This window comes from Kogia breviceps, chromosome 19, assembly GCF_026419965.1.
Source record: "Kogia breviceps isolate mKogBre1 chromosome 19, mKogBre1 haplotype 1, whole genome shotgun sequence".
NCBI classification, from domain to species: domain Eukaryota; kingdom Metazoa; phylum Chordata; class Mammalia; order Artiodactyla; family Physeteridae; genus Kogia; species Kogia breviceps.
This window is the reverse complement of record NC_081328.1, coordinates 19,453,991-19,480,919: the sequence shown is the minus strand read 5'-3', so window position 1 is coordinate 19,480,919 and position 26,929 is coordinate 19,453,991. Positions and strand designations below refer to the sequence as shown.

General features: G+C 49.0%; 3 protein-coding genes across 5 annotated transcripts in view; 2 read left to right on the top strand and 1 right to left on the bottom strand.

The window, feature by feature from the left end:
- Positions 1-1,196: 1,196 nt before the first annotated feature.
- FNDC8 (fibronectin type III domain containing 8) lies at positions 1,197-8,422 on the bottom strand. Its single transcript, XM_059048674.2, has 4 exons — positions 8,098-8,422; positions 3,962-4,328; positions 1,907-2,143; positions 1,197-1,349 (listed from the first exon to the last, which is right to left on the bottom strand). The coding sequence occupies exons 1-4, from the start codon at positions 8,304-8,306 to the stop codon at positions 1,197-1,199; spliced, it is 966 nt and encodes a 321-aa protein (XP_058904657.1). The 5' UTR covers positions 8,307-8,422.
- A 1,480-nt stretch (positions 8,423-9,902) lies between these two features.
- Positions 9,903-25,074, top strand: RAD51D (RAD51 paralog D). 3 transcript variants are annotated; one of them, XR_010838281.1, is made up of 11 exons: positions 9,903-10,221; positions 10,344-10,405; positions 10,602-10,720; positions 15,120-15,201; positions 15,444-15,578; positions 16,072-16,167; positions 19,214-19,304; positions 19,429-19,499; positions 21,852-22,016; positions 22,186-23,572; positions 24,214-25,074. XR_010838281.1 is itself a non-coding variant. In XM_059048672.2 (11 exons), the coding sequence occupies exons 1-11, from the start codon at positions 10,140-10,142 to the stop codon at positions 22,267-22,269; spliced, it is 1,032 nt and encodes a 343-aa protein (XP_058904655.1). In that variant the 5' UTR covers positions 9,918-10,139; the 3' UTR covers positions 22,270-25,074. The 3 variants fall into 3 exon arrangements, 2 of the variants coding, with proteins under 2 accessions (XP_058904656.1, XP_058904655.1); XM_059048672.2 differs by adding an exon at positions 15,867-15,911 and having other exon boundaries at positions 9,918-10,221; positions 22,186-25,074; XM_059048673.2 differs by having other exon boundaries at positions 22,186-25,074.
- Positions 21,943-26,929, top strand: part of RFFL (ring finger and FYVE like domain containing E3 ubiquitin protein ligase) — a 74,717-nt gene continuing 69,730 nt past the window's right edge. The window contains exon 1 of the mRNA XM_067021806.1: positions 21,943-22,016. The gene's annotated coding sequence lies outside the window, so the exon portion shown is untranslated. The remainder of the gene's footprint in view (positions 22,017-26,929) is intronic.

Sequence of the window (26,929 nt, the reverse complement as noted above, 5' to 3'; positions counted from 1 at the left end):
CTCAGGCAGCCCCGCTGGGCTCTCGCAGCACAGAGAGGAAGGAGGCGGCTGTCCCGGAGGGTTCCCTCTAATGGGCCGTGCAGTGGTGGGAGCTCTGGAGGAAGCGGGGGTGGTGTAATGGGGAGGGTGGTTCTCTGCCCCGTGAAGACTCGCATAGTGAAGGGAATCCCCACTAGAACATCCTCAGAGCTCTGGCTGAGATCTTGCCCTCCGTGCGTCTTGCGTCCACTTTCTCTTCCAATACCACGGTGCATCTACTCAGGTTGACTTCCAAACCATCCTAGTATGGACCGCTCGGGGCCACAGCACTTCCGACATCTTGTTCCTTCTCACCCTCCCCCGCCCCATCTGTGCTGTTAAATCGTCGCCTGGCCGTGGTTCTTGGCTTCCACCTGCTCGTCTCTGCAGCGGGGCTGCGAGAGGGGCCGAGGGAGGCAGCGGGGGCTGAGGTCCCACTCGGTGCCAGGCACCGTTCTACTGTGCTCTCTTGTGACCCTCACAGTAATCCTGCAGCCGAAACCTGGAAGGGTCAGACCGCGTCCCCATGTTTTTGATGAGGAAATTGAGCCCGAGAGGCTTGCATGGTTTGCCTGTACCCTCACATCCAGGAAGAGACAGAATTAAGTCAGACCCTCTCCCCAAAGCTTGTGCACTTTGCATCATGTCCCCCAGAGCTCAAGTCTCAGGCTGACAGTGTGCGGGCTGTCGCTACCTCTGTCCAACATTGCTCTTTTTCCTGGTGTGTGTGTTTTAATCTTTGAGGACCATCTCCTCCTCCCACGGGGAAAGTGTGATGCTGTCATCTCCATCGCCCCATCCCCTGACGCACGTGGACTCTTGGTCCTGGCAGAAGCCAGGAGGGTGGGTGGCAGCAGCCCAGCTGAGGCTGTCAGCGGCATGAAACAGAATTCCAAGGCTCTGGGTGACCTGCAGGTTTTAATGAGGGAGCTGGACCAGCCCAGATCTGGGGAAGGAAGCCTAGCAGCTATGGGCAGTGGAGGCTGATCTGACCTGGCCTGGCCTGCGGTGTCTCCAGGTGAATGGAGCTCCCATCTGGCCTCGGCCCAGGCCCAGGCCCAGCAAGGTGGTCAGCGGTTCCCTGGCTTGAGGCTGCTGGTACATTTCATGGTTCTGGGTTCCTAAGGGCCCTGGGCTGGAGCTGGAAGTAGTTGAGGAGCTTCCTGGGGCCCTCCCGGTTAGTAGGGAAAGAGGTATTCCAGATCTTCTAACCTCCGCATGTCCTCCAACCTGATGGACATGGTTTTCCGCTGGAGTTCCTTGCGCTGCACAGTGATCTGGATGGGATTGTTCTCAGGGAAGCTGTTCAAGTCTGTAGCAACGGTTGCAAACTGAAATAAACCGAAGTCCTCAGAACTCCTGACCCTGAGCTCACCTCTTGGACTCTGCCACCCCCTCGTTTGTCTGCTGGATGGGGTCTCCGACAGCCTTACCAACCTATTCATTGACACCAGGAACAGGAACAAAGAGGCATGATTCAAATCTATGCGTCCACAGTTGTGTACTGTCTTTACTGGGGCCTCTCCTGCCCACCCCCAGGCTGTTCCCTTCTTTGTCCCGCTTTAGCCTCTTCCCTCTCTTACCCTCAGTGCCCTTGACTTCCTGACCCACTCACAATTATTGATACTAAGTTGAAGAATCCAGAAGCCAATGGCTTTGGGAGACTTTCGTTAGAGATGAATGAAAAAAAGATCAATTTGCATTCCCAGTGGGCCCCAAAGTGGGTGAACCCTGAACCCTCCCAGAGGAGAGTGGCCTGGAATTGAGGTTTATTTGCCCACGGAGAAGGAAAGCCAGCAGGAGGACGAGTCATGCGGGTATAGGGGTGTTCCCAACCTCCAAACCCCCTGGTCCACACCCCTCGGGCCTGCCTTCTCCCAGGGCTCACTTTGTAGGGATTGCACCACTTCCCCAACCCAGCGGTGTTGGCTGCGCGGACAGTCAGGCAGTAACTCGTGTTAGGCTTCAGCTCCATCAGCTTGACGGTGGTGCCGAAGATCTTACTGAAGATCCATGGGTGATTCTTTGCCTTGGGCATCTCACTATCATTTTTCCTGACCACCTCCTGCAACAGGACCTGGTAGAAACTGACCTGCTGCTTGCCTGGGGCGTAGGTCCAGGAAATCTAGGGGAAGAGAACCCACAAGGCTTCCTCAGACCTGGCCTGGCCTGGCCTCCCCTCACCACCCCGCCATCCCTCACAACGTGGGTCAGAAGACCCCACTCCCATCCCTGCTCCTGCTGGAGCTGAGGTAGAGCTAATGGAAAGTGTTAGGCACTCGCAACGCTAAATATGGCCCCACCAGCCCAAAGCATGAGCAACTCTCCCTGGGCAACCTCACCAACCTCAGAGTGTACCCTCACTCCATATTCTAGACTGTGTGTCAGTTGAAGGGGACCTTAGCCAACATCTCGTCCACCTCACTCATTGCAGATGGGGTTACAGGTTCAGAGAGAGCAAGTAGCTGGCCCATGGTCACACAGCAGTTAAGTGGCAGAGCCAAGGTTCAAACCAATAGCTCCAGAGTCCATACACTTTGTACTACAACAGTGGTTGCCAAGCCAGGATCTCAGAGAGTTTTTATAACACTGCAGATTCCTGGCCCCGCTGTCACCTGTCTTGTCTCCCATTTCCAGTTTCTCCTCTAACTAGGCTAGTGATTCTCAAACTCCGGTGTGCATCACAATACCCCAGAGGACTTGTTAAAACAAAGACCGCTGGGGACTCCCCTGGTGGCACAGTGGTTAAGAATCCGCCTGCCAATGCAGGGGACAGGGGTTCGATCCCTGATCTGGGAAGATCCCACATGCTGCAGAGCAACTGAGCCCGTGCGCCACAACTACTGAGCCTGTGCTCTAGAGCCCGTGAGCCACAACTACTGAAGCTCGTGTGCCTAGAGACCGTGCTCTGAAACAAGAGAAGCCACCGCAATGAGGAGCCTGTGCACTGCAATGAAGAGTAGCCCCCACTCGCTGCAACTAGAGAAAGCCTGCGCACAGCAACGAAGACCCAATGCAGCCAAAAATAAAATAAATAAATAAATAAATTTATTAAAAAAAGAAACAAAAACAGACCGCTGGCCCCTGCCCACAGTTTCCGATTCAGGAGGGTAGGGAAAGCGAGAATTTAAATTTCTAATAAGTTGCCATATGATGCTGATGCTACTGGAAGTCTAGGGACCACACTGAGAAACACTGCTCGAGGCCATCCAACAACGGGACTTCCAGATTTATCTTCCAAAATATAGCTCAAATTGCATCTAACACCTCATATAAAGCTTTGCAAAAAGCCAATCGTTACCGCTTACTGAAAAATCTATAACGTAGCGTAACGTTAAAGGACCTCTGGAAAGTGACCCCAGACTAACTCTGCTCTCTTCCCTCCCTGTATCTAGAACAGTGCTACTCGACATGTGGTCCATGGGCCATCAGCACCACCTGGGAAATTGTTAGCAGTGCAGAGTCTCAGGCCCCACCCTAGACCTACTGAATCAGAACCTCTAGGGATGAAGCCCAGGAATCTTATCGGTAACTAGATGATCAGATCCGCAGGCACAGGAAATTATGAGAAGCCCTGGATTAGACCAAGGTGTTTCCTTCCATACTTTCCCACCCGTGAGCCTCTGCTAGTGTCAGCCCTCCACGGAATGCCTTTCCCCATCTCTAGATGTTTAAATCCGACCTCTGTGTCCCAGCTCAAATGTTACTAAATGCCACCAAAGCTTATTTCTGCACCTGGAAGTAATATTTCTTTCCCTCTGAATCCCTATTGGCACTTGATCTGAACTTTTCCTACAGCATTGAGCCCTCTCTAGCTTGTGCTGGGGTTCTTGAGGTTGGGATGCAGGCATCTTCACACGCCCCAGTGAGCTCAGCTCAGTGCCTGGCACGTCGGGGGCAGCCATTAAGCCTTTGCCAAATGCACAAGGAGGGGAAAACGCACCACAGCCGTGGAATCGCTGACCGTGTGTTCACAGATGAAGGGCACCTCCGGCACATCCAGGACCACAGAGGACTCTGAGGGCGTTGAGGAGGCGTCTGTGTCCACCTCAGGGTTGTCAAGGTCCAGCAGGCCACCGGGGGCTATTTGGGACTTAGATTGGGGGCAGAGGGCCAGGTCCCCCTTTTCTGTACTCTTGACCATCGAGGAGAAGCTGAGTTTGCTCAGCTCACCCTCCAGCATCCCTGCAAAGAAGCTGCTGTTGGACTGGGTCACGGCCAATTTGATAGGATTCAACAAAGTGGATGATATGGGGGAGATGCTGGTGTCATCGGAGCTGCTTTCAGAATCCTCCATTGGCATCTGCTTCCTGGAGTGGGAGGGGAGACAGGTGAGACAGACGAAGGAGGCCACCCCGGCCCCTGCTGCCTAGAAGCTCCTGGCGGGCAGGCCTTGGGCACAACTTACCCAGCGCCCCCAGCTGCTTCTGAGCAGCTCCGAACATTCTTGCTCTGCAGCAGTGCATCAAACTCACAAGGGCACTTACTAGTGAAAAATGCATATTTCTGGTCCCTGGTCCCCAGATGGAATGGGACTGGGGAAGCTGCTAAAGCATCTTTAATAAGATCCTCAGATGATTCTGATGCAAGCGTTCTGAGAACCACATTTTTAGAAACACTGCTGAAACTTTAAGTCCTTCCTCCAAAGTGGGGTGCAAACACCCCAGGGGATGACCACAGTGATCTACCGGGATATGGAAAAATATCTAAAAGTATCTAAAAGAAAAATAATAAATTAAGTTTTATTAATATTTATTTACTATTGTTTATTATGTAATTACTAATTTATTTACTTAGGTTTTATAACATTTAACAATATTTATTAATATATAGCATGTATGCTCAAAAACTTTTTTCTTCCATTCTAAATTTTTTTTTTTTTTTTTTTTTTGCGGTATGCGGGCCTCTCACTGTTGTGGCCTCTCCCGTTGCGGAGCACAGGCTCCGGACGCGCAGGCTCAGCGGCCACGGCTCACGGGCCCAGCCGCTCCGCGGCATGTGGGATCTTCCCGGACCGGGGCACGAACCCGCGTCCCCTGCATCGGCAGGCGGGCTCTCAACCACTGCGCCAGCAGGGAACCCCTTTTCTAAATTTTTTAAATTATGAAAGCTTATAGACACACTCCAAGATATCGAGAGTAATATATTAATGGGGATGTAATGTACAAAATGGTGGCTATAATTAACAATATTGTATTGTATATTCTAAAGTTGCTAAGAGATTAGATCTTAAGAGTTCTCGGGCTTCCCTGGTGGCGCAGTGGTTAAGAATCCGCCTGCCAATGCAGGGAACACGGGTTTGAGCCCTGGTCCGGGAAGATCTCACATGCCGCGGAGCAACTAAGCCCGTGCGCCACAACTGCTGAGCCTGTGCTCTAGAGCCCGTGCTCCACAACAAGAAAAAGCCACCGCAATGAGAAGCCCGTGCATCGCAGCGAAGAGAAGCACCCGCTCGCGGCAACTAGACAAAGCCCACGTGCAGCAACAAAGACCCAAGGCAGCCAAAAATAAAATAAATAAATTAAAGGAAAAAAAAAAAGTTCTCATCACACACACACACAAAATGTGTACCTCTGTGGTGATGGATGTTAACTACGCTTATTAGGGTAATGATTTAACAATATATACAATTATCAAATCATGTTGTGCACCTTAAACTAATACATTGTTAAAATTCAATTGTGTCTCAATAAAACTGGAAATGAACGTACTATAATATATTAAGCTTCCATTTAGCCACCATCCAGCTCAGAACTAAACCTTTATCAGTGTAGTTAAAGGCCCCTGTATACCTCACTCCCCCACCTCTCCCCTCATCCTCCCACTCAGAGGCAGAAAATTTAAAATTTTGTATTTATTATTCCCCATGTGTCTTTATAGGTTGTTACATTCATATGTTATTAGTTTGCATATTTTTAAACTTCATCTAAATAAATGGTATCATTCAGTACATACCCATTTGCAGCTTGCTGTTTTTTACTTAAAACATTGTATATTTTAGATTAATCTGCTCTGGTTCAATCATTTCAACCGCTGTATGTTTTCTATTACATGGATATTTGTATTCTTACCAATTCTTTGCTATTACAAAGAAAAACCTTGTACATATTTCCCCGCTCTTTAAAAGGTTTTGCTGATCAAGTACAGAATCCAAAACATTTGGCTTTCAAATCTTTTTTTTTCTCTTAAGCCAAAGTAAGAAACACATATTTCTTAGCAAGCTAGTATACTCATACATACACATGTAACTAAAATGTTTCACAAACCAATCCTTATTCTGTGTGTGATGTGCTTTGAAATTTTCAATTCTATTTTATTTCATTTTTCTAATACTGGTCTCCACCAACCAGAATGAGTTCCTGACCCACTCATGGGTCACCACTCCCAGACTGAAGAACCCTGTCTAGAGAGAGTGGTCACAAAGGCCTTTGGGGACCAAGCACCCTGACCGAGGTCACAGGGTGAGTCCATGGCAGAGTTGGAACCAGAACCCAGATCTCCTTGGCCCCATGCTACACAGCTCCCATCTGCCCCTGGTGCTTTCTGGCTCCCCTGCACTGCTTCGTCCCTCTTCTCCCCGGGCTGCTCTAGCCAGATCCAGCAACCTACACACACCCTTGCATCCCTTATGCCAGGACAGCCTCCAGCTTCATGGCTGGTTGGTCAAGGCCAAAGATTTCCTCCTTGAGTTCCAGCCCCATCAACCTCCCCCTGAGAAATCCTGATCAGTCCAAACCTCTTATGTTAGCCCTTGGCGGATGCTTGGAATAGATGATTCCCCCACCAAGGCCCTTTATAGGCTGCAGAGTCTGGGTATGGATGTCAGTTTTACTATAGATTGTCCTAACGAATCTCTATTTTTAGACTTACTGACTGGAAACACCAGTGCTTGAAGGGCATGGAAGGCAGCCTTAGTGGTCTTCACAGCAGCCCTCCTGGATGGTGTTGGCCCCATTTTACAAATGAGGGACCGAGGGTCCCTGATCTTATTTAACTTGTCTGTGGCCCTATATCTAAGTGGTAGAACTTGGATTTAAACTTGGGCTCCTAGCCCAAGACTTTCGCCCCATACCAGGAAGTTTCCTACAAGCATCCATCACTTTAGCCATACCTGCTTACTTACAGGTCCCTTAGGGAGTGGACACCATATCCCTTTCATATAATCAGGACCCCTTCTTCAGAAATTATTAAGAATTTCAGGACAGTGACATCTGAGCATTAAACTAAGCACAGGGCACTTCTAAGTGTCGGGCTCTGTGTGACTGCCCAGGTCACACATCCATGAAACTTCCCGGCAGACAGTTCCCTCAGTCCACATCAACCCACACCACCATCCCTCCACTGGCTAATTCCTTCCCTTCCTATGAGAGTCACCTCCTCCATGAAGCCTCCCTTAACTTCACCCCCTCCCAAGCTACACTAAGCCTCCTCTGGTTCCTCCAGTTGTCCCGTCATAGCACAGACCATGCTGTAACACTGTAATATTCTCAGTTCTTGCCTGATAGCTCCCCAGCACACACACACACACACACACACACACACACACACACCCCAGGCTGGGAGCTCCTTGAAGGCAGAGACTGTGCTTTCTGGCTCTGCATTCTCAGAACTTAACCTTGGGCCAGATACTTTGTAAGTGCTCAAAGAGTTTTGTGAAATGAAGTAAAGGAAACCCAGAATCACTGAGGAGGAACAGCAAACCTCAGTCTGAAGGCAGGCAGGCTACTAGGGGCATATAACCAGGCAGGTGAAGGTACAATAGGGAGGGTGAGGCAAAGGAGCCACGGGGAGTGGAGGGGGCAGGGGGTCTGTGTGGGGGTGATGAGGACAAAGCAGGATGACAGGCACCGCCAGGAAATCTCTGACTAATCCTGGAAGGCCTCCCGGAGGCGGAGGCCAGCATGCCTCCAAGAACTGATCTGAGGTCAGGACTCCATAGGCAACCTACACACATGCTCTTCCCTGGGAGTTTTGACTGTGATAAGTCAAGGAAGTACTGCCTCTTCAAGCCCCTCTTCCCACCCCCACCCCCCCAGATCTGGTTTTAGAAGGGAGAAAAGGACCAGACTTGTGTCTTACGGTAGATTGATGGCGTCTTCCTCCAAGAAGTTAACCAAATTGCCCCTTGAGGAAAGTGGGAGTCCTTCGGTAGTGACGGTCCTGTTCATAGACTTGGGGTTTGGAAAGGGCTTCGACATTTGATTGAGTGCGTTCAAAACGTTGAGGGTTTCCTTCTTCAGCACGGTCTCCTCCCCATCTCCCGCTTTGTAGAGTGTCTCTGATGCCATCTACCTTGTTTGGGACAACTGCCGTCACCATGCAGGACAAGCTGACAGGAAGCAGAGAGAAACTGGAGGCAGAGGACACACCCTTAGTTTGGGTGGGATGGGGGTACAATGAGCTGACTTCATAATCAGAGTGTAACAATTAGGGGCCAGCCTCCCCCTTGACCTGAGGCTGCTGCTGCCCAGGGCCAATGTCAGCAGTGGGTAGGGTCAAGGAAGAGACTATAACACCCCTTGGGCTAAGGCTCTGTGGTTACAGCAGCCCTGCCCTTCTCTGAAAATCTCAGAATACTCAGCACCGGTGCCCTTCGGACCTGCCCTAGGAAGGAGGAGATTGATGGTGATACAAAGGCACCTGGGCATGGAGGGAGGCAGGCAGTACTGGACTGGGCCTCTGGGAGTGGGGGACTTTGTCTATAGAATCCTGAGACTCTATATCCAGAAATCCTAGGCAGCAAACCCCCTTCGTCCAGTTGTGTAGGCACAGGGAAAGCCCGGATGGTTCATGAGGTTCATAGCTCGCATATACCCAGGTTTTACTGCTGGAATTCTAAATTCTGCCACACCCTCACCCCAAGTGTCTTCATGTGTTGAGTGACAATGGTGGGTGCTGCAGAGGCATACAGAAATGGGCCAGATGTTGTGTTGTTTCTTTTTCTCAAGGAAACCATGTCACAGTAGGGGGACTTCCCTGGTGGTTCAGTGGCTAAGATTCTATGCTCCCCATGCACGGGGACCCAGGTTCAATCCCTGGTCAGGGAACTAGATCCCACATGCCTCAACAAAGATCCCGCGTGCTGCAACTAAGGCCCGGTGCAGCCTAAATAAAAAATAAATAAATAAATATTTTTTTAAAAAAGTGTCATAGTAGAAAACATACTTGGGGGGTGGGGACGGGGGCGCTGTTAAAACAGCACTAGCTTTGCACCTACATGTGGCTTTGTCCACTCTAAGTCCAGCTCTGCCCTTACAGGCTGTGAAAGCTTTGGCAAATGACTTCACCTCTTTGCACCTCAGTTTCCTCATCTGTAAAATAGGAATAAACATAGCACCTACCTTACTGGATTGTGAGGAGATAACCCTGTAAAGTTGTTTTCTTTCTTCCAGAGGATGAAGTCAAGCAAAGGACATTTAAAAATACCAAATTATTTTGTGTGTGTGTGTGTGTTCTATATACTCAGGGGTTTTGTCTTTCATTTACAAATTCTTTTATTTGGAAAATACAGAAGCAGATGCCCTCTCTGTGCTCTGCTGCTTTTTAGCACCCATCAAACGATCGGTAATTATCTGATTTATTTGATTTCCTCTTTCCTGTCTTCCCTCACTAACAAGTACGGCCCTGAGCGTAGGGATGGTCCGTCCGATCGAACATTCTGGCCCAGTGTTCAGAACAGAAGGCTGCAACTGGGAGGCCTGCAGGGAGGCGAGATCGGGGAGAAAGCAGAGACGCATGCGGGCGCAGGGTGGCAGATCTGGGCGCGGTGGCCTCGGCGCTGGGGAACTCCGTGCCGCCCGCGCAGTCTCCGCCCCAATCGCCCGGCTCGCGCATCCGGCCCGTGGCCAGCAGGTGGCGCCGCAGGCCGGCCCCTGCAGGGAGCCTGGAAGCCGGAAGCTGCGGCGCGGCGCGGTGCGGGAGGGAGGATTCTGGGTGCCGGCGTCTCCGCAGGCTCCGCACCCTCCGCGCCGCCTCCGCCTCCGCCTCCCGCCTCCCGCCTCCCTCCCGTCTCCCGCCTCCCTCCCGTCTCCCGCCTCCCGCCTCCCTCCCGTCTCCCGCGCTGGTCCAGAAAGGGCTTCGCGCATGTCCCCGGGACGAGCGGCCCCGGGCCCCCAGGGAACATGGGTGTGCTTCGGGCCGGACTGTGCCCGGGTCTCACCCAGGACATGGTCCAGCTTCTGCGGAGCCGCGGGATCAAGACAGGTGATGGCAGGCGTGCGCCAGCTCCTGCGGCTCAGCTAGTCGACGTAGGCGCGGAAAAGTCAAGTGAGGGAGGCCCCCGAGCCTCCCTTCCTGCCCACCAACCCCACGTGTTTTGTTTTCAGTGGTGGACCTGGTTTCAGCAGACCTGGAGGAAGTAGCCCAGAAATGTGGCTTGTCTTATAAGGTGAGCTGACAATCTCCGCTCCAAACTTGGATGTCTCTAAATGCCCATCCCTGAGCAGAGGGTTCCCAGAGATTGATAAGGGGGCCGTATGAGACGCTGGGGGCCTCCTCCGTTGTTGGGTCACTGCCGAGTACTCTGGGCTGCTTCGGGTCGGAGCGCCCCGGCCCTCTCCTGAGTTTCCCCGCCCCTTCCGCAGGCCCTGGTCGCCCTGAGGCGGGTGCTGCTGGCTCAGTTCTCGGCTTTCCCCTTCAATGGCGCTGATCTCTACGAGGAGCTGAAGACCTCCACTGCCATCCTGTCCACCGGCATTGCAAGGTTTGTGTGGGTACTTGGGGGAAAAGGTGAGAGGCGGGCTTTTGATACTTGAGTCTAGGGAGAGCAGGCTTTTTCAAACAGTGGTGAGGATGTTGAGGACTTTGAGTTCTCTTAAGCTATAACAGGGTTTCTCCAACTCCTAACTTTTGGGGATGCAGAATTATTTGGGGGGGGCTGTCCTGCACTTATAGTAGGATGTTTGGCAGCATCCCTGGCCTCTAGCCACTAGAAGCCAGGTAGCACCTCCCTTCCCATGTCTGACAATCAAAAATGTCTCCAGCTGTGACCAAATGACCCCCACCCCATCCCAGGGTGGCAAAATTGCCGCTGGTTGAGAACCACTGTCCTATAACACAAGATGTCAGTATTTCATTATTATTCAGCAGATCAGAGCAACTCTTCTCTGCCCCTACCCCATCTTTCCCTTAAGGATGGGGCAAGAGAGATTATGGCAGGACTAACACTGACTGAGTGCCTGCTACATACCAGCCACTGACACATAGTAGGTTATATAATAGGTTGTATAATCTCTTCAGTGACCCTGTGAGTTAGTGATTTTTTTTTTCTTTTTCTTTTTTAAAAATTTATTTATTTTTGGCTGTGTTGGGTCTTCGTTGCTGGGCACGAGCTTTCTCTAGTTGTGGGGAGTGGGCGCTACTCTTTGTTGCAGTGCGCGGGCTTCTCATTAAGGTGGCTTCTCTTGTTGCATAGCACGGGCTCTAGGCGCGCGGGCTTCAGTAATTGTGGCACGTGGGCTCAGTAGTTGTGGCTCGCGGGCTGTAGAGCGCAGGCTCAGTAGTTGTGGCGCATGGGCTTAGTTGCTCCACGGCATATGGGATCTCCCCAGACCAGGACTCGAACCTGTGTTCCCTGCATTGGCAGGCGGATTGTTAACCACTGCGCCGCCAGAGAAGTCCCAAGGTTGATTCTTGACTGGAGAGTTAAGACCAGTGGTTTCACTCAGGCTGCATGTTAGAATCATTTGGGAAGCTTAAGAAATATTCATGCCTGGGTCTCACCTTTAGAAATTCTGACTTAGGGCTTCCCTGGTGGCGCAGTGGTTGAGAGTCCGCCAGCCGATGCAGGGGACGCCGGTTCGTGCCCCGGTCCGGGAGGATTCCATATGCCGCGGAGCGGCTGGGTCCGTGAGCCACGGCCGCTGAGCCTGCGCGTCCGGAGCCTGTGCTCCGCAACGGGAGAGACCATAACAGTGAGAGGCCCGCGTACCCACCCCCCCACCCCCCGCAAAAAAAAAAAAAAAAAAAAAAAAAAAAGGTGCTTATTACACAGAGACAACGTGAGCACAGTTATCCAAAAAGCCACAGGGCCAGAGTGGTAACCAGAGCGTTTTGACCAGCAGGGCCCTGTGGTTATAATCATGGGGGCCCTGGAATTGAAAGAGGTGGGGTGCTTACTTAAGTGCTGCTTGGCGTATGCAGAGGGGTCATGGGAGGTCTTCAAGGACCGTCACAAAGGACTGGAGCCCATGGAGGTGATTACAGGGTTGGGACAGGGATGCACGTGGCCAGGACATAGAGGTTAGTATAGGCTGTGATGAGGAGGAGGTGAAATTTCAGCCCACAGGTTGGGCAGGATATGTCGTTTTTACCTTGCTGCTTTCAATAGTTTTTCTTTGTCTTTAATTTTTGCCAGTTTGATTACTGTGTGTCTCGGCGTGTTCCTCCTTGGATTTATCCTGTATGGGACTCTCTGCGCTTCCTGGACTTGGGTGGCTATTTCCTTTCCCGTGTTAGGGAAGTTTTCAACTATAATCTCTTCAAATATTTTCTCGGGTCCTTTCTTCCTCTCTCTTCTCCTTCTGGGACCCCTATAATGCGAATGTTGTTGTGTTTAATGTTGTCCCAGAGGTGTCTTAGGCTGTCTTCGTTTCTTCTCATTCTTTTTTCTTTAGTCTGTTCCGCGGCAGTGAATTCCACCATTCTGTCTTCCAGGTCACTTACCTGTTCTTCTGCCTCAGTTATTCTGCTATTGATTCCTTCTAGTGTAGTTTTCATTTCAGTTTTTGTATCGTTCATCTCTGTCTGTTTGTTCTTTAATTCTTCTAGGTCTTTGTTAAACATTTCTTGCATCTTCCGATCTTTGCCTCCATTCTTTTTCCGAGGTCCTGGATCATCTTCATTATCATTATTCTGAATTCTTTTTCTGGAAGGTTGCCTATCTCCACTTCATTTAGGTGTTTTACTGGGGTTTTATCTTGTTCCTTCATCTGGTACATAACCCTCTGCCTTCTCATCTTGTCTGTCTTTCTGTGAATGTGGTTGTTGTTCCACAGGCTGCAGGATTGTAGTTCTTCTTGCTTCTGCTCTCTGCCCTCTCGGTTGGGCAGGATATGGGGTGTGGGTAGTGACCTGTTTCCTGGTGGTTTAGGGACAGAAACTGGATTAGGATTGGCCATGACTTGAATTTATCTCAAGACTTCCACAGCCAGAGTGTTGATAACATAGGTACCTTCTATCACTCGTTTGTCTGGAGTGTCTGTGTTTCATCCACTGTGCCAGTTCTGGGGTGAACAAGGCCCAGTCCTTGCCCCAGGGTCCTCTGGGCCAAAAACTTTTGCTCTGCAAGAGGATGAAAAGACAAGCGATAGAATGGGGAAAATACTTGCAATCCATGTATTCAACAAAGGACTTGCATCTGGAATATATAAAGGATTCTTAAAACTCAGCAGTAGAACAAACAATGCAATTAGAAAATGGGCAAAAGACACGACCAGACATTTCACCAACGAGGTTCAACATCACTGGTTATTAGGGAAATACAAATTAAAACCACAACGAGATATTACTACATACCTCCTAGCATGGCTCAAATAAAGAATGGTGATAACTCCAAATGCTAGTAAGGGTGTGGAGAAACTGGATTACCTCATACATTGCTGGTGGGAAAGTAAAATAGCATAGGCACTCTGGAAAACAAGTTAGTAGTTTCTTGTGAAATTAATATGCACTTACCATACAACCCAACAGTTGTATTCTGGGGCATCTATTCCAGAGAAATAAAAACTTAGGTTTACAGAAAAACCTCTATGCAAATGTTCATAGCCGTTTTAGTCATAATTTCCTCCAACTGGAAACAGCTAAAATGTCCTTCAATGGTTGAATGGTTAAACAAACTTGGGGGCTTCCCTGGTGGCCCAGTGCTTAAGAATCCGCCTGCCAATACAGGGGACACGGGTTCGAGCCAAGGTCCAGGAAGATCCCACATGCCGTGGAGCGCCTGAGCCCATGTGCTACAACTACTGAGCCTGCGAACCACAACTGCTGAGCCCGTGTGCCACAACTACTGAAGCCCGCGGGCCTAGAGCCCGTGCTTCCCAACAAGAGAAGCCACCACCTGCGCACTTCATTGAAGAATGGCCCCCACTCACTGTAACTAGAGAAAGCCCATGTACCACAGGGAAGATCCAATGCAGCTAAAAATAAAAATAAATAAAAAATAAATTTATTTTTTTTAAAAAAGAAAAAACACAAACTTGGTCCATCCATACCATGGAATACTACTCGGCAGTAAAAAAGAACAAACTGTTGATACATGTGACAACTTGGATCTCGAGGGAATGATGCTGAGTGAGAAAAGCCAATCACAAAGGTTATACATATTGTGTGATTCTGTGTACATAATATTCTTGAAATAACATAACAATAGAGATGGAGAACAGATTAAGCAGTTGCCAGGGGCTAGGGATTAGGGGTGGATGGATGGAAGGAGAGTGGCTATAAAAGGGTGGCACAAGGGAGCCTTGCAGCAATGGAAATGTTCTGTATCTTGATTGAGGTGGTTACATAAACCCATGCATGTGATGAAATGGCATAGAGTTATACACAGACACACACGGAAATAATGGTGGTGAATCTGAATAAGCTCTGTGGATTGCACCAGTGTCAATTTGCGATGTTATAGTGTAGTACAATACATCTTATAGTGAAAGATGCTACCGTTAGGGGAAACTAGGTAAAGGGTACATGGGACCTCCCTGTACATTGTTTTTTGCAACTTCCTGTAAATCTATAATTATTTCAAAGTTTTAGAAAATGACAAATTATGGGAAATGCTATCAAGGAAACCCAGAAGGGGCTGAGATGGAGAATGAGAGGACCATTGGATGGGGTGGCAAAGAGACCTCTGTGGAGAAGTGATCACCTAGAGTGATCTGTAAGCTGAGAGTGAAAGGATGAGGGGCCAGAGGAGGAACGTTTAGCCGTGCTGGCTTTCCCCAAAGGAAACTCTACCAGGAGAAGCCTCCTGGCCAGAGATGTTAGAATGTCTCTGGACAGAACAGTGCTTGGAAGGGATGTCTTGCTTTTTTTCCTGGTTCCTACTCCCCTCCCTTCCCTCGAATCCCCTCAGTTGATTCTCTTGCCTCCTCTTCTGCCATCAGCCTGGACAAACTGCTGGATGCTGGTCTCTATACTGGAGAAGTGACTGAAATCGTAGGAGGCCCAGGTAGCGGCAAAACCCAGGTACACGTGCGTCCAGCAGCCAGGAGGGTTGGGGGAGGTGGGTGCATAGCCCTGGATCCCTGGGGAAGCTTCTGCCAGTGTGCTTGTGATTCAGAGATCGGAAGAGAGAAGATGGGTGGTGAGGAGTGGGGCTTGGACTTGGCCCATTCGTGTCTCTGGGATCTGGACAAGATTTGGTGGGAGCACCCATTCTGGGCACTCCTTGAGGGCTCAAGTTCACCCAGTGCCCCATCTCTACTCAGGTATGTCTTTGTGTGGCTGCAAACGTGGCCCATGGCCTGCAACAGAACGTCCTATACATCGATTCCAATGGAGGGCTCACAGCTTCCCGCATTCTCCAGCTACTTCAGGCCAGAACCCCAGATGAGGAGGAGCAGGTAAAGAGCAGGAGGGTTGGGTTCCTTTGAGGTTCTGACACCATAAGTAAGACCCCATTATCTAATGTGGCAAGAATTTTGGCCATTTGTGTGAATAGACATTTCTGGCTTTGAAACTTGCTGTTCTACTAATACTTTCTGTTCTGTTCTTCAAGCCTCCCCATTATGACATCATCCCACCCCTGCCATACCCTAATTCAGGGCTGCCATACACCCAGCATCTGTGTTTCTCTCCCGTTTCTTGCCCATGGAAGACACACTAATCAGTCCTATCCCTCCTTCCCACAGAGCTCTGACTTGGCTTTGCAGCTCAGCACCCAGGCAGCCACCTTGGTGAGCACTGGCCCATCAGACAAAGCCCATTTGCCATCCTGGACCTGAGTCCCTCTGTCTAAGTGCCTCTTCCTGCTCAGCCTCAAAATTCCCTCTTCGTCTTGCGCGACCCCCTGCTCCTCTTCTCCAGAGCTCTCCCTTCTATCTCCTACCTCTTCAGGCGGGAGCTCTCCAGAGGATCCAGGTGGTGCGTGCGTTTGACATCTTCCAGATGTTGGATGTGCTGCAGGACCTGCGAGGTGCTGTGTCCCAGCAGGTGAGCCTGTTCTTCCGCCCCTCCCTGCTCCCCCCAGCTGGCTGGTGCTGTCTGCATGTGGGCAGGTGTCCTACTACAGACTCTGCTTGGAGACGCAGATGTGCAATCTGGTGACTGTGTGGCAGCTGTGTCTGCCGCTCGAGTGCAAGGATCATGCCATATTCATCTCTGCATTCCAACACTGGATCCATTAAGATTACTTTCAGCTGCAAGTAATAGAGTCTATCTGACAGACACTTGAACCTTGAGGACTTTTAATTATCTCACATGAGTCTGGAGGTTGGCAAGTCCATAATGTCAGGGCTATAGGTTGGTGTGCCTGGTTCTCTTGCTCTTCCCCTTCATGATTGCAAAGTGGCTGCTGTGGCTCAAAGCATCATGTCTTCCCACATCCATATTACATCCATATTCAGGTCAGTGAGAGATAGATGCCTCTTTTCTGTACCTCTTCCCTTTTATAAGAGAAGAGAAATCTTCCTCTGGAACCCCCCAATATGCTTCCCTGTTCCCATTACATCTAATTGACCAAAACTGAGCTATGTGTTTGTCCTAGACCAGGGGTTGGGCCCACCTTCCCTGATGTCAGGAGATTTCTGCCCAGTACTTGAACACATTCAGAGTCCTGTTAACAAGGAAGAGGAGTTTGGAATGGCATTTGGGTTGGTAACCCTGCACCTGATAGGGGCTTAGACAGGATTTGGTGCACTGATTTATACACTCAGAGGATAGTTTAATTCATCTTAAACTTTATCTCTCACCCCAAAGCATAACATGTTCCCATGGGCATACCCAGGGTTGTATATAAAGTAAAGCATTTTTACAAACTTTAGAACATATAATAGTTGAACAAGTGCTTGCCATAGGAATCGTAGCAGGCTATGACACCTGCATGTGCTGAGACATGAAGTCAAGTAGTCCTGACCTAATCCAACCCTCTGAGTTCTAGAGATGAGGAGAGTGAGGGCCAGAGACATGCAGTCAGTTGGCCAAAGTCACCACATATTTAGGATAAGAACAAAGCTTATAACCCAGATCTCTCAATTCCCAGGTCAAAAGATGATATTTTTTACTGTAGGGCCATTAGATGGTATATATTTCTGTTACTACATAGCAAGTTACTACAAACTTAGTGAATTAAAACAACACATATTTATTACCTCACAGTTTCTGTAGGTCAGGAGTCTGGGCACAGCTTAGCCTGGTCCCCTACTTAGGGTCTCATTAGGCCGTGATCAAGGTGGCAGCTGGGCTGTGTTCTTATCTGGAGGCTCAACTGGGGAAGAACCACTTACAAGTTCATTCAAGTTTTTGGCAGAATTCATTTCCTAGAGGCTTCAGTTCCTTGCTGGCAGCTGGTTACTGGCAGAGGCCACCTTCAATTCTTTGAGGCTGCCCACTGTTCCTGACATGTGGCCCTTTGCATAGGCAGTTTACAGAACAGCCACTTGCTTTTTCAAGACAGCACAAGTGTAAGAGCAAAACGCAACACGCCATCTTACATAACAATGTAATCACGGGGTGGCAGCCCATTCCCTTTGCCATATAATATAGCCTAATCAAGAGAGTGACATCCAGGGAATTCCCTGGCCATCCAGTGGTTAGGACTCTGCACTTTCACTTGCAGGGGCCTGGGTTCAATCCCTGGTCGGGGAACTAAGATCCCACAAGCCACGCAGTGCGACCAAAAAAAGAGAGTGACATCCTAACACCTTTGACATTTGACTAGTTAGAAAGCAAGTCACAGGACTCCCCCAGGGTCAAGGGGAAGGGATCACAGAGGACTCAGACACCTAGAGGTGGGGATCGTGGGGTCTGTCTGCCACAGATACCTGATAGCCCCATCGTTACAAGCGGCAAAAGGCTTGTCCCATTTTGGCCAGAGATTTCAACCTGCTCTCCCAGAGAGTAAAGAAAGGCGAAGCTGTTCTCTCTCTTTTCTGCCAGTGTCTCTTAGACAGCCAGTGGCTGGCCAAGAGTCAATAACTGGGATGTGAAGGGGGAGACATGCAAAAGACAGACAAGATAAGCTGAATATCCAGGACTTGGCCAACATGAGATGAAAAAAAACAGTTATGGAAACAGAATTGGCAAATGGGTTCGATATAAGGAATAAGGGAGAAGAGAAGGGAAGCTTCAAGGACAAGAGACATTTTAGGTCCAAGAAACTAGGAGGATGTTTCCTAGTTTCCTGGTTTTATCAGGTGGCTGTCTATATAGTCTATATTTGGAGCTTTTTTTTTTTTTTTGGCTGTGTTGGGTCTTTGTTGCTGTGCATGGGCTCTCTCTAGTTGAGACGAGCGGGGGCTACTCGTCATTGCGGTGCACAGGCTTCTTGTTGCGGTGGCTTCTCTTGTTATGGAGCACGGGCTCTAGGCACGCGGGCTTCAGTAGTTGTGGCATGTGGGCTCAGTAGTTGTGGCTCACAGGCTCAGTAGTTGTGGCACACGGGCTTAGTTGCTCTGCAGCATGTGGGATCTTCCCGGACCAGGGCTCAAACCCATGTCCCCTGCACTGGCAGGCAGATTCCTAACCCCTGCGCCACCAGGGAAGCCCCTGGAACCTTTTTAGATATGGAAGATTAGGCCCTAGAGGCACAATCTGGAAAAAGACTGAAGTAAAGAGAAGGCTGACCTCTTCAGCAAAGGAAGTTAGGAACTTGGGGCGTAAGCAGGAGAGGGAGAAGAGAGCCTGACAAGATGCTGGGGGACTGGCCACAAGGAGAAAGATTCTACTAAGAAAATTCCTAACCAGGGGACCACAGGATCTGAGCAGGGATTTCTCAAATTTAATTGTTTTAGGATATCTGTGATGTCCTGTGATTTAAACTCTCTCTTTCCACCCAATTCTTCAGTAAAATCTGTTATACATACAAATGGAGGTGGGAAAAAAAAGACATTGCTGAAATTCCATCATACGGGCCCAGCTGTATTTGGGGTGGGGGAGGTTATTTCTTACCAGTTTCTGAAAGAAGAGCAGGCTTGTCTGGTAATGGTCGCCCCCTAGAGGCCACCTGGTTCATGGCGCCTGCTTCCCATCAACCCCACAGGTGAGCAGTTCTTCAGGGACTCTGAAGGTGGTGGTTGTGGACTCGGTCACTGCGGTGGTCGCCCCACTTCTGGGAGGTCAGCAGAGGGAAGGTGAGTGGTGTGGCAGAGCCCAGGGTTGGGGTCTTGATCTTGCCTCCCAGCTCTGGAGTCCTGTCTCCAGCCAGCCTGGTCCCCAATGCCCTGCTTCCCACCCTCTCTGCTTTTTCTTCCCCAGGCTTGGCCTTGATGATGCAGCTGGCCCGAGAGCTGAAGACTCTGGCCCGGGACCTCAGCGTGGCACTGGTGGTGAGGAAGTGGTCTTGGCCAGCCATCCTTGCCTTATCTCTGGTCCCTGGGCTTCACCAAGTGGGGAGATGTTCTTTCTAGTTACAGTTCTTTACTTCCCTTAAAGAGCAGCTTCTGAACCCCTAAAGTGGCCCTTTGGGAAAGGACCATAGCCCAACTTCCCTGGGTCATCTAGAGCACCAGACTGGGAGGGGATCGGACCTTAAATAGCCAAGGGATCAGGGACAGTCTTGTTTTTCTTTTTACTTTCTTTAAGTCAGTTTTATTGAGGTATAATTCATACAGAATAACCTCCTTGTTTGAAGTTTGATACAGTCATCTCCAGCCTTGTTACCCCACCACAATCAAGATACAGAACATTTCTGTCACCCCAGAAAGATCCTCCGGCCCCAGACAACCACTGATCTGGTTTCTGTCCCAATAGTTTTGCCTTTTCCAGAGCTTCATAGAAAGGGATCTTTTGGCTTTTAAAGTAACTTTTTCTGCTTATGGAGTAGTTTTTTAAAAGTCTGCATGCTTCTCATAAAAGAGGGTAAAAAATAGTTAAATATAAGAGTCAAATTTGTAATCGATCTCCACATCCACAGAAACCATATTAATATTTTTATATATCTCCGTAGACTCTTTTTTCTCTGCATATATACATATACTTTTAACCAACTTTCCAACTAAACTGTAATCTTGTTAAAAAAAAAAACACACCACCATTTCCTATATCTTTTAATAGATTCTTTAAGAATGCCAGTTTTAGCAGCTACATATTATTTTGTTTAATACCTATGTTACAGGGGTCAGGAAACCTTTCCTCTAAAGGACCAGGTAGTAAATACGGTTTGCCTTCCCTATCCGTGGGTTCAACCAGCTGTGGATATGAGCTGTAGTTGGTTGAATCTGGATGCAGAACCCGTAGATATGAAGGGCCAACTATACTACACCATCTTATTTTATTTTATTTTATTTATTTCTTGGGCTGTGCTGCGAGGCATGTGGGATCTTAGTTCCTTGACCAGGAATCGAACCTGTGCCCCCTGTAGTGGAAGGGCAGAGTCTTAACCACTGGACCACCAAGAAGTCCCTTCTCTATTTTAAATAAAACTACAGTGAACCTGGAATGGAGAGAAATATCCTTGAAATGATCATCACTCCTCCTAAAGTAGCCACCTTGCTATGAGTTAGGCAGATTAAATTCAGTTGAAATTTTGAAATCTAAAAAAAAAAAAACCAAAAAAACACTACAGTGAACATCCTTATACCTAAATCTCTTTACATATCTCATATTTCCTCAAACTCCTAAAAGTATAATCAGTGAGTCAGGGACACACATATTTTTAAATGTCTAGATATGACATTGCCAAATTGCCGGGAAGGTTATAGTTTCTGTGCACACCCACCAGCAGCATAAGGGGATTTGTTCTTCTATTTTGTTCTTTTTTTTTTTGGCTGCGTTGGGTCTTCGTTGCTTTCTCTAGTTGCAGCAAGCAGGGGCTGCTCTTTTGTGGTGTGTGGGCTTCTCTTGCTGTGGAGCACGGGCTCTAGGCACGCAGGCTTCAGTAGTTGCAGCATGCGGGCTCAGTAGTTGTGGCCTATGGGCCCTAGAGCACAGGCTCAGTAGTTGTGGCGCTTGGGCTTACTTGCTCCGCGGCATGTGGGATCTTCCCGGGCCAGGGAGCGAACCCATGTCCCCCTGCATTGGCAGGCGGATTCCTAACCACTGCGCCGCCAGGGAAGTCCCTTCTTTTGTTCTTATACTGGGTCCCAAGGCCTCCCTCTCCAGACTGTAGGATGTATGTGAGCACCTGCTGTGTGCCAGGCTCTGGCCTAGGCAGCAGGTATTCAATGATGAACAAGCCACACCTCTGCCCAGGGGTGGGATGGGGAGCAGGGGGTAACCTCAAGAGGATGCAGTGAGGTTGGCATTGTTTACCTGAGAGTAGCCTGGGCAGAGTAGAGCTGACCGGCCAGATTAGGATCCCCCTTTCCAAAACCCCTCCCACGTATACACACAGATGCACACCCTGACACAGAGGGGTGGGTGCACGTGGTCTCAGGATGCCCGATTGTTGCGTTGGGGTTGTAGTGAGCCTAAGCGGACAGCACTGCTTTTCCCAGACACATGCCCTGTTACCTTTTGTTGGAATCAAGTCTGAGATGTTGTGGTTTAGTGGCAAGAGCTCTGCGCAAGTCAGGAGTCCAGGATTCTGATTCCAGACCGTTGATAAATTATGGAAGCTTGGGGAAGTCGTTTCCCTGTACTAGGCCTCAGCTTTCCCATCTATAAAATGAAGCCATAGGAGCAGATGTTCTCTGTACCAGCATTACGGATCTATAAGCCTTTGATTCTTTCTGCCGCAGGTGACCAATCACATGACCCGAGACAGGGACAGCGGGCAGCTCAGACCTGCCCTGGGACGCTCCTGGAGCTTTGTTCCCAGCACCCGGCTTCTCCTGGACACCGGCCAAGATGCAGGAGCATCAGGCAGCTGGCGCATGGCGTGTCTGACCAAATCTCCCCGTCTGGTGAGCCAGCCCCGGGGGAAAGCCAGGAATCTGGGCCCTTGAGGGTGGCTTCTGTGCCCACAGATGTCTCATCAAGGAACTTCTGGATTCTGAGACCCTGCAGCCAAAGAGGCTACCCACTTGGGCTGCTCAACTCAAAAACTCACCTTCCCCTCCTGTCTTCTTCCAGCCAACAGGTTTGCAGGAGATGGTGGACCCTAGGACCTGGGGGACTCCAGTGCAGAGCCCAGCATTACAGGGAGGTCACACGTGACTTGCTGTTGATTGAGACAAACCCTCCTGCACAGTAACGCCTGCCATTCACTGCCAGCCGGTGGGGCTGCAGACAAGCTCTTGGGCTGGGCAGACATCTTAGTCCTTAGCTCCTCTCTCTGGAAATACAGTGTTTCTGGCTAGAGAGGATGCTACCGTGGAAGGACCCAGAAATTCCTGCTGGTACCAGGTTTTCCTCCCTTGTGTCTACCACATATGTTTTCAGCAGGCGCCGAGTTCAGTGTCTTGGGCATCTCTGAAAAGGGATGCTGGTGGCTGGACAGGTGACCCCGTGCATCGCCGTCCTGCACTCCATCCTAGCACGGTGACCGAGTCTGAGGCCTCTAGCTTGCCTTTGCTTCTCCCCTTCTTCTTCTTTTTTTTTTTTTTTGCCTCTGTTTTTCCATCTGTAAGATGGGCCTCCCTTTCTCTTAACTCTCTCTTGGAGTTACCGGATGGAAGTAACCTTGTAAGTGCAGAACTCTTCTTTATCTAGGTCCTGATCTTAAAAACATACAAAGGAAATTCTCTGAGCCCCAGAGCCATCCATTTTCCCCCCAGAAGGTGGGTTTTCAGTTTTCCCTAGTGAGGCCCCAAAGAATGGTTATTCCTCTTTCCCTCTTGCCCGTTTGGTTTCACAAACCTGCCTGCATCACCATGACCAGGTGAGACTGGGAGCTCACTGCAGTCCCAGGAATATAATTTAACAGGAAAGGAAGATGTGACCTGGTCCCCTTGAATCCAGCCACTTGTTTAACGTGCGTGGTGCCCTGTGGGGCCCCTCCACAGTGTCGAGTAACCAGAGGTGCAGAACCATGGCCTTGCCCATAAACAGACAGAGGAGAATTTGCACAGTAAATAGAGCCAGCTGGGAAAATTGATGCTGGTGTAAATAATACATGGTAAATCTAGTGCTTTATGTAGAAGTTCATTGCCGGTGGCTCCAACATGCAATATAATTACCCCTCTCTTCCTGCCAGCTGTACCACAGCCTGGTGCCCTAGTGTATGAAATAACCCCCCTGTCTGTAACGGGCACTGTGGCCATCCCTCTGCAAGCTATAACTCTGGCTGGGCGGGGAGGAGGACACCAGGGAAGGGGAAATAAACGACAAAGGAGAGAAATGATCAGGATTGTTCACTGACCACAATTTTTTTTTAATTTTATTAAAAAAATTTTTTTTCGGTATGTGGGCCTTTCACTGCTGTGGCCTCTCCCGTTGCGGAGCACAGGCTCCGGACGCACAGGCGCAGCGGCCATGGCTCACGGACCCAGCCGCTCCGCGGCATGTGGGATCTTTCTGGGCCAGGGCACGAACCCGTGTCCCCTGCATCGGCAGGCGGACTCTCAACCACTGCGCCACCAGGGAAGCTCTAATTTTTCTTTTGCTCTTTCCACAGTATGGGAGCTCGGTAATTGTTAGATATACCAATGGGTGGCTTTTAAGGCATTTTAAAGATGGCAAAGGAGAAACACAGGAATGTTTTTCACATGATCTAGTCATTGAGGTCCCCCCAGAGTGTCTTTTTACACATTTCTTCTACAGAGGACTGTTATATGTCCTTGGTCTGATACTACACAACGTTAATGTTGAGTTCCTACTATGTATGTGCTAGCACTTGATGGCTTTTGTTAGGCACTTGAACTCCCAAAGACTCTCAGCCTCAAGGTCCATGTATCATTGTAGCTGCTCTCCACTGCAAGTAATGAAACCTGGCTGAAAGGCTTAAACAATAACATTTGTTATCTCTAGTAACATGATGTCCAAGGTTGGCTCATTTGGCGGCTCATCAAGTGGCGTAGGGCCTTTCCATCTTTCTGCTCTGCTCTTCTTTTGTGTTGGTTTCGTCTTTAAGCTCGTTCTCATTAAAGCAGTCATTCTGGGCTTCCCTGGTGATGCAGTGGTTAAGAATCCGCCTGCCAATGTAGGGGACACGGGTTCAAGCCCTGGTCCGGGAAGATCCCACATGCCACGGGGCAACAAAGTCTGTGAGCCACAACAACTGAGCCTGTGCTCTAGAGCCCGCGACCCACAACTACTGAGCCTGTGTGCCAAAACTATTGAGCCTGTGCGCCACAACTACTGAGCCTGTGCGCCTGGAGTCCGTGCTCTGCAACAAGAGAAGCCACCGCAATGAGAAGCCTGTGCACCGCAACAAAGAGTAGCCCCTGCTCGCCACAACTAGAGAAAACCTGCACATAGCAATGAAGACCCAACGCAGCCAAAAATAAAAATGAATAAATTTATTTAAAAAAAATAAAAGAAAATGGGGATGCTACTAGAAAGGAGGGAGTGTGCGTGGAGGAGTTGGACGCTAGGTGGGCAACTACTAGTATCTGCCAAAGTCCAGGAGGCAAGTGTATCAAGGCTCACATGTGCTTAGGCCCTTTGTCCCCATCTCATTTAGAGCTTCAGAGAGCCTTCCATCTTCCAGACAGTAAATGGGAGTCCAGTGAGGTTATGGACATAAAGCTAATAAGTGGGCAGCACCAGAGTCCAAACTTGAATCTGTCTGATTCCAAACCCTACTTCTTTCCATCCTCATGCTGCCTTCGGCTGTGACTGTGTGAATGTTTCAATTAAATTCTTTGTATTTTGTCCCAATAGTAACCAAGGCCACTCATCCCAACCTCTTTTTATCTTTGTTCACCGTAAAAGCTGGATCAGATATCTACTTTCTCAGCTCTTTCCGATTTCCCATAGGGAAGTTATGAGAGAATGACAAACACTCAAAGAAGGGAGATATTGTTGGTATTAAGGTGAACCGGAGGTTTGGGGGGAAATAAAGCTGAGTGAAAGACAACAGCGTCTGTGTGTGCCTGAGATGTGAGCCAGCAGGAGGTAAGGGATTTATTTTATTTTATTTTTTGGCACGACATGTGGCATCTTAGTTCCCCGACCAGGGATCAAACCCGCGTCCCCCTGCAGTGGAAGCGTGGAGTCTTAACCACTGGACCGCGGGGGATGTCCCAGGAGGTAAGGGATTTAGGTGCACATCCCAACTAGGTTTTGCTATGCTCTGGCATGGAGTTGTACTGGGGAGCATTAAAATTGTCCAGTTGCTGGGGATGGGCATTGGAGAAGGCTCTGTGATGCTTGGAGCTTAAATTAGAGCTAGGTAGATTATTCATCCAAGCTTACCCTCAAAAAGATGTTTCTCTCGTGTTTTCCTATCTTATTTCACTGGCTAGACTAACTTCCGGTGCTAAGTTGAATAGAAGCAACAACAGCCTTCCTCCTTGTCTTGTTCCTGATTTTAGTGAGCTGTTTCCATTATTTTATCATTATGTAAGATGCTGTGGGTTCCCTTTAGTTACCTTTTATGAAGGTAAGGACCTCAGTGTGTTTCCTATCTATCCTGGAGAGGGAGGCCAGGTACTGGCCATTCCATTTGACGGGTAGAATTCTCTCTCCCAGCCAGTGGAAGGTCCATGCATCCCAGAGCTGTACAAGTGCACTTCAGCTGCTGCACAAGCTTGAATCCATGAGGAGCCTTTGAATCCTAGCTCTTTGCTGCCTCTTTAGTTTCTGGCTGTAATAGTCTCAATTGTAAGCCTGGGTTTTGCCAGAAGACAATGGGCATATGCTGAAAAGTATACAAAGTCGAGCAAGATTTTCCATCTCATCTAACTTGGCCTTAGCTCTGACACTTACTGTATGTCATTGGATGAATTAGCTTCTTTAAGCCCTAGTTTCAGCCACTGGGAAATGGGGAAAATAATACCTATTGCATAGAATTGCTTTAGGGTCATATAGCTTATGTAAAACACCAAATACTTCCCCAGGCATATATTGGGTTGGCCAAAAAGTTCTTTTGGGTTTTTCCATACTATCTTGTGGGATAGCATCCAATATTAATAATAGGCACTCTATTTTCACATCATTGAAAAGCTTAGGATGCCTTCGAGAAACTAGTGACAGCATCCTGTTCAGGCAAGGCTGGCTTCAAGTGTGACCAGTGCAGTTGCCCAGAGCCTGGTGCTTAGTTTAATGCTCCCCGGTTGCCATCCTGAAATTCTTAATACTTTTTGAACAAGGGTCCCACATTTGCACTGTGCCCTGAAAACTTTGTAGCCAGTCCTGTCTCCAGGTATGAGTTGAACTCCTGTACGGGAAACATCCTACCACTGATTTCTTAGGGAATAATTCCCTCGGAGAATAACCTCCAAAAGAACAATTGGGGTTAGCATCCTGTGTCCATTTATCACTTCCTGTTCCGTTCTGGGATAACCTACACAACCTCTCTCAGAAAGAAATACTTTATATTTTGCAAAATTTATTAGGTCCGGAGAATTTAAGAGCTGGTGAAGTAGAATGATGATTTGGGATTTTGGAAACGGGAAAATCTAGGCTCAAAACCTTGCTGGGTCCTTTCTGGCTGAATTACTTGGACAAGGTAATGTCTTTGTCTTGTTGGTAAAATGTATGTTGCAGGGGAATTACATTTTCCTTATTGGTAAAATACATGCCTCAGGGGGATTAAACATAATTTATGTAAAGTGCCTTTCACAGAGTCTGACACATAGTAGGTGCTCAGTCACCATTAATTTTTCATGCTCTTGCCCAAAGTAACAGAAATCAGGGCTCTAGGACTTACAAGCCACGCTGCTACTAATAAAATAATATGATTTATTTTTTCACTGCCGTTTGGGGAAAGGCA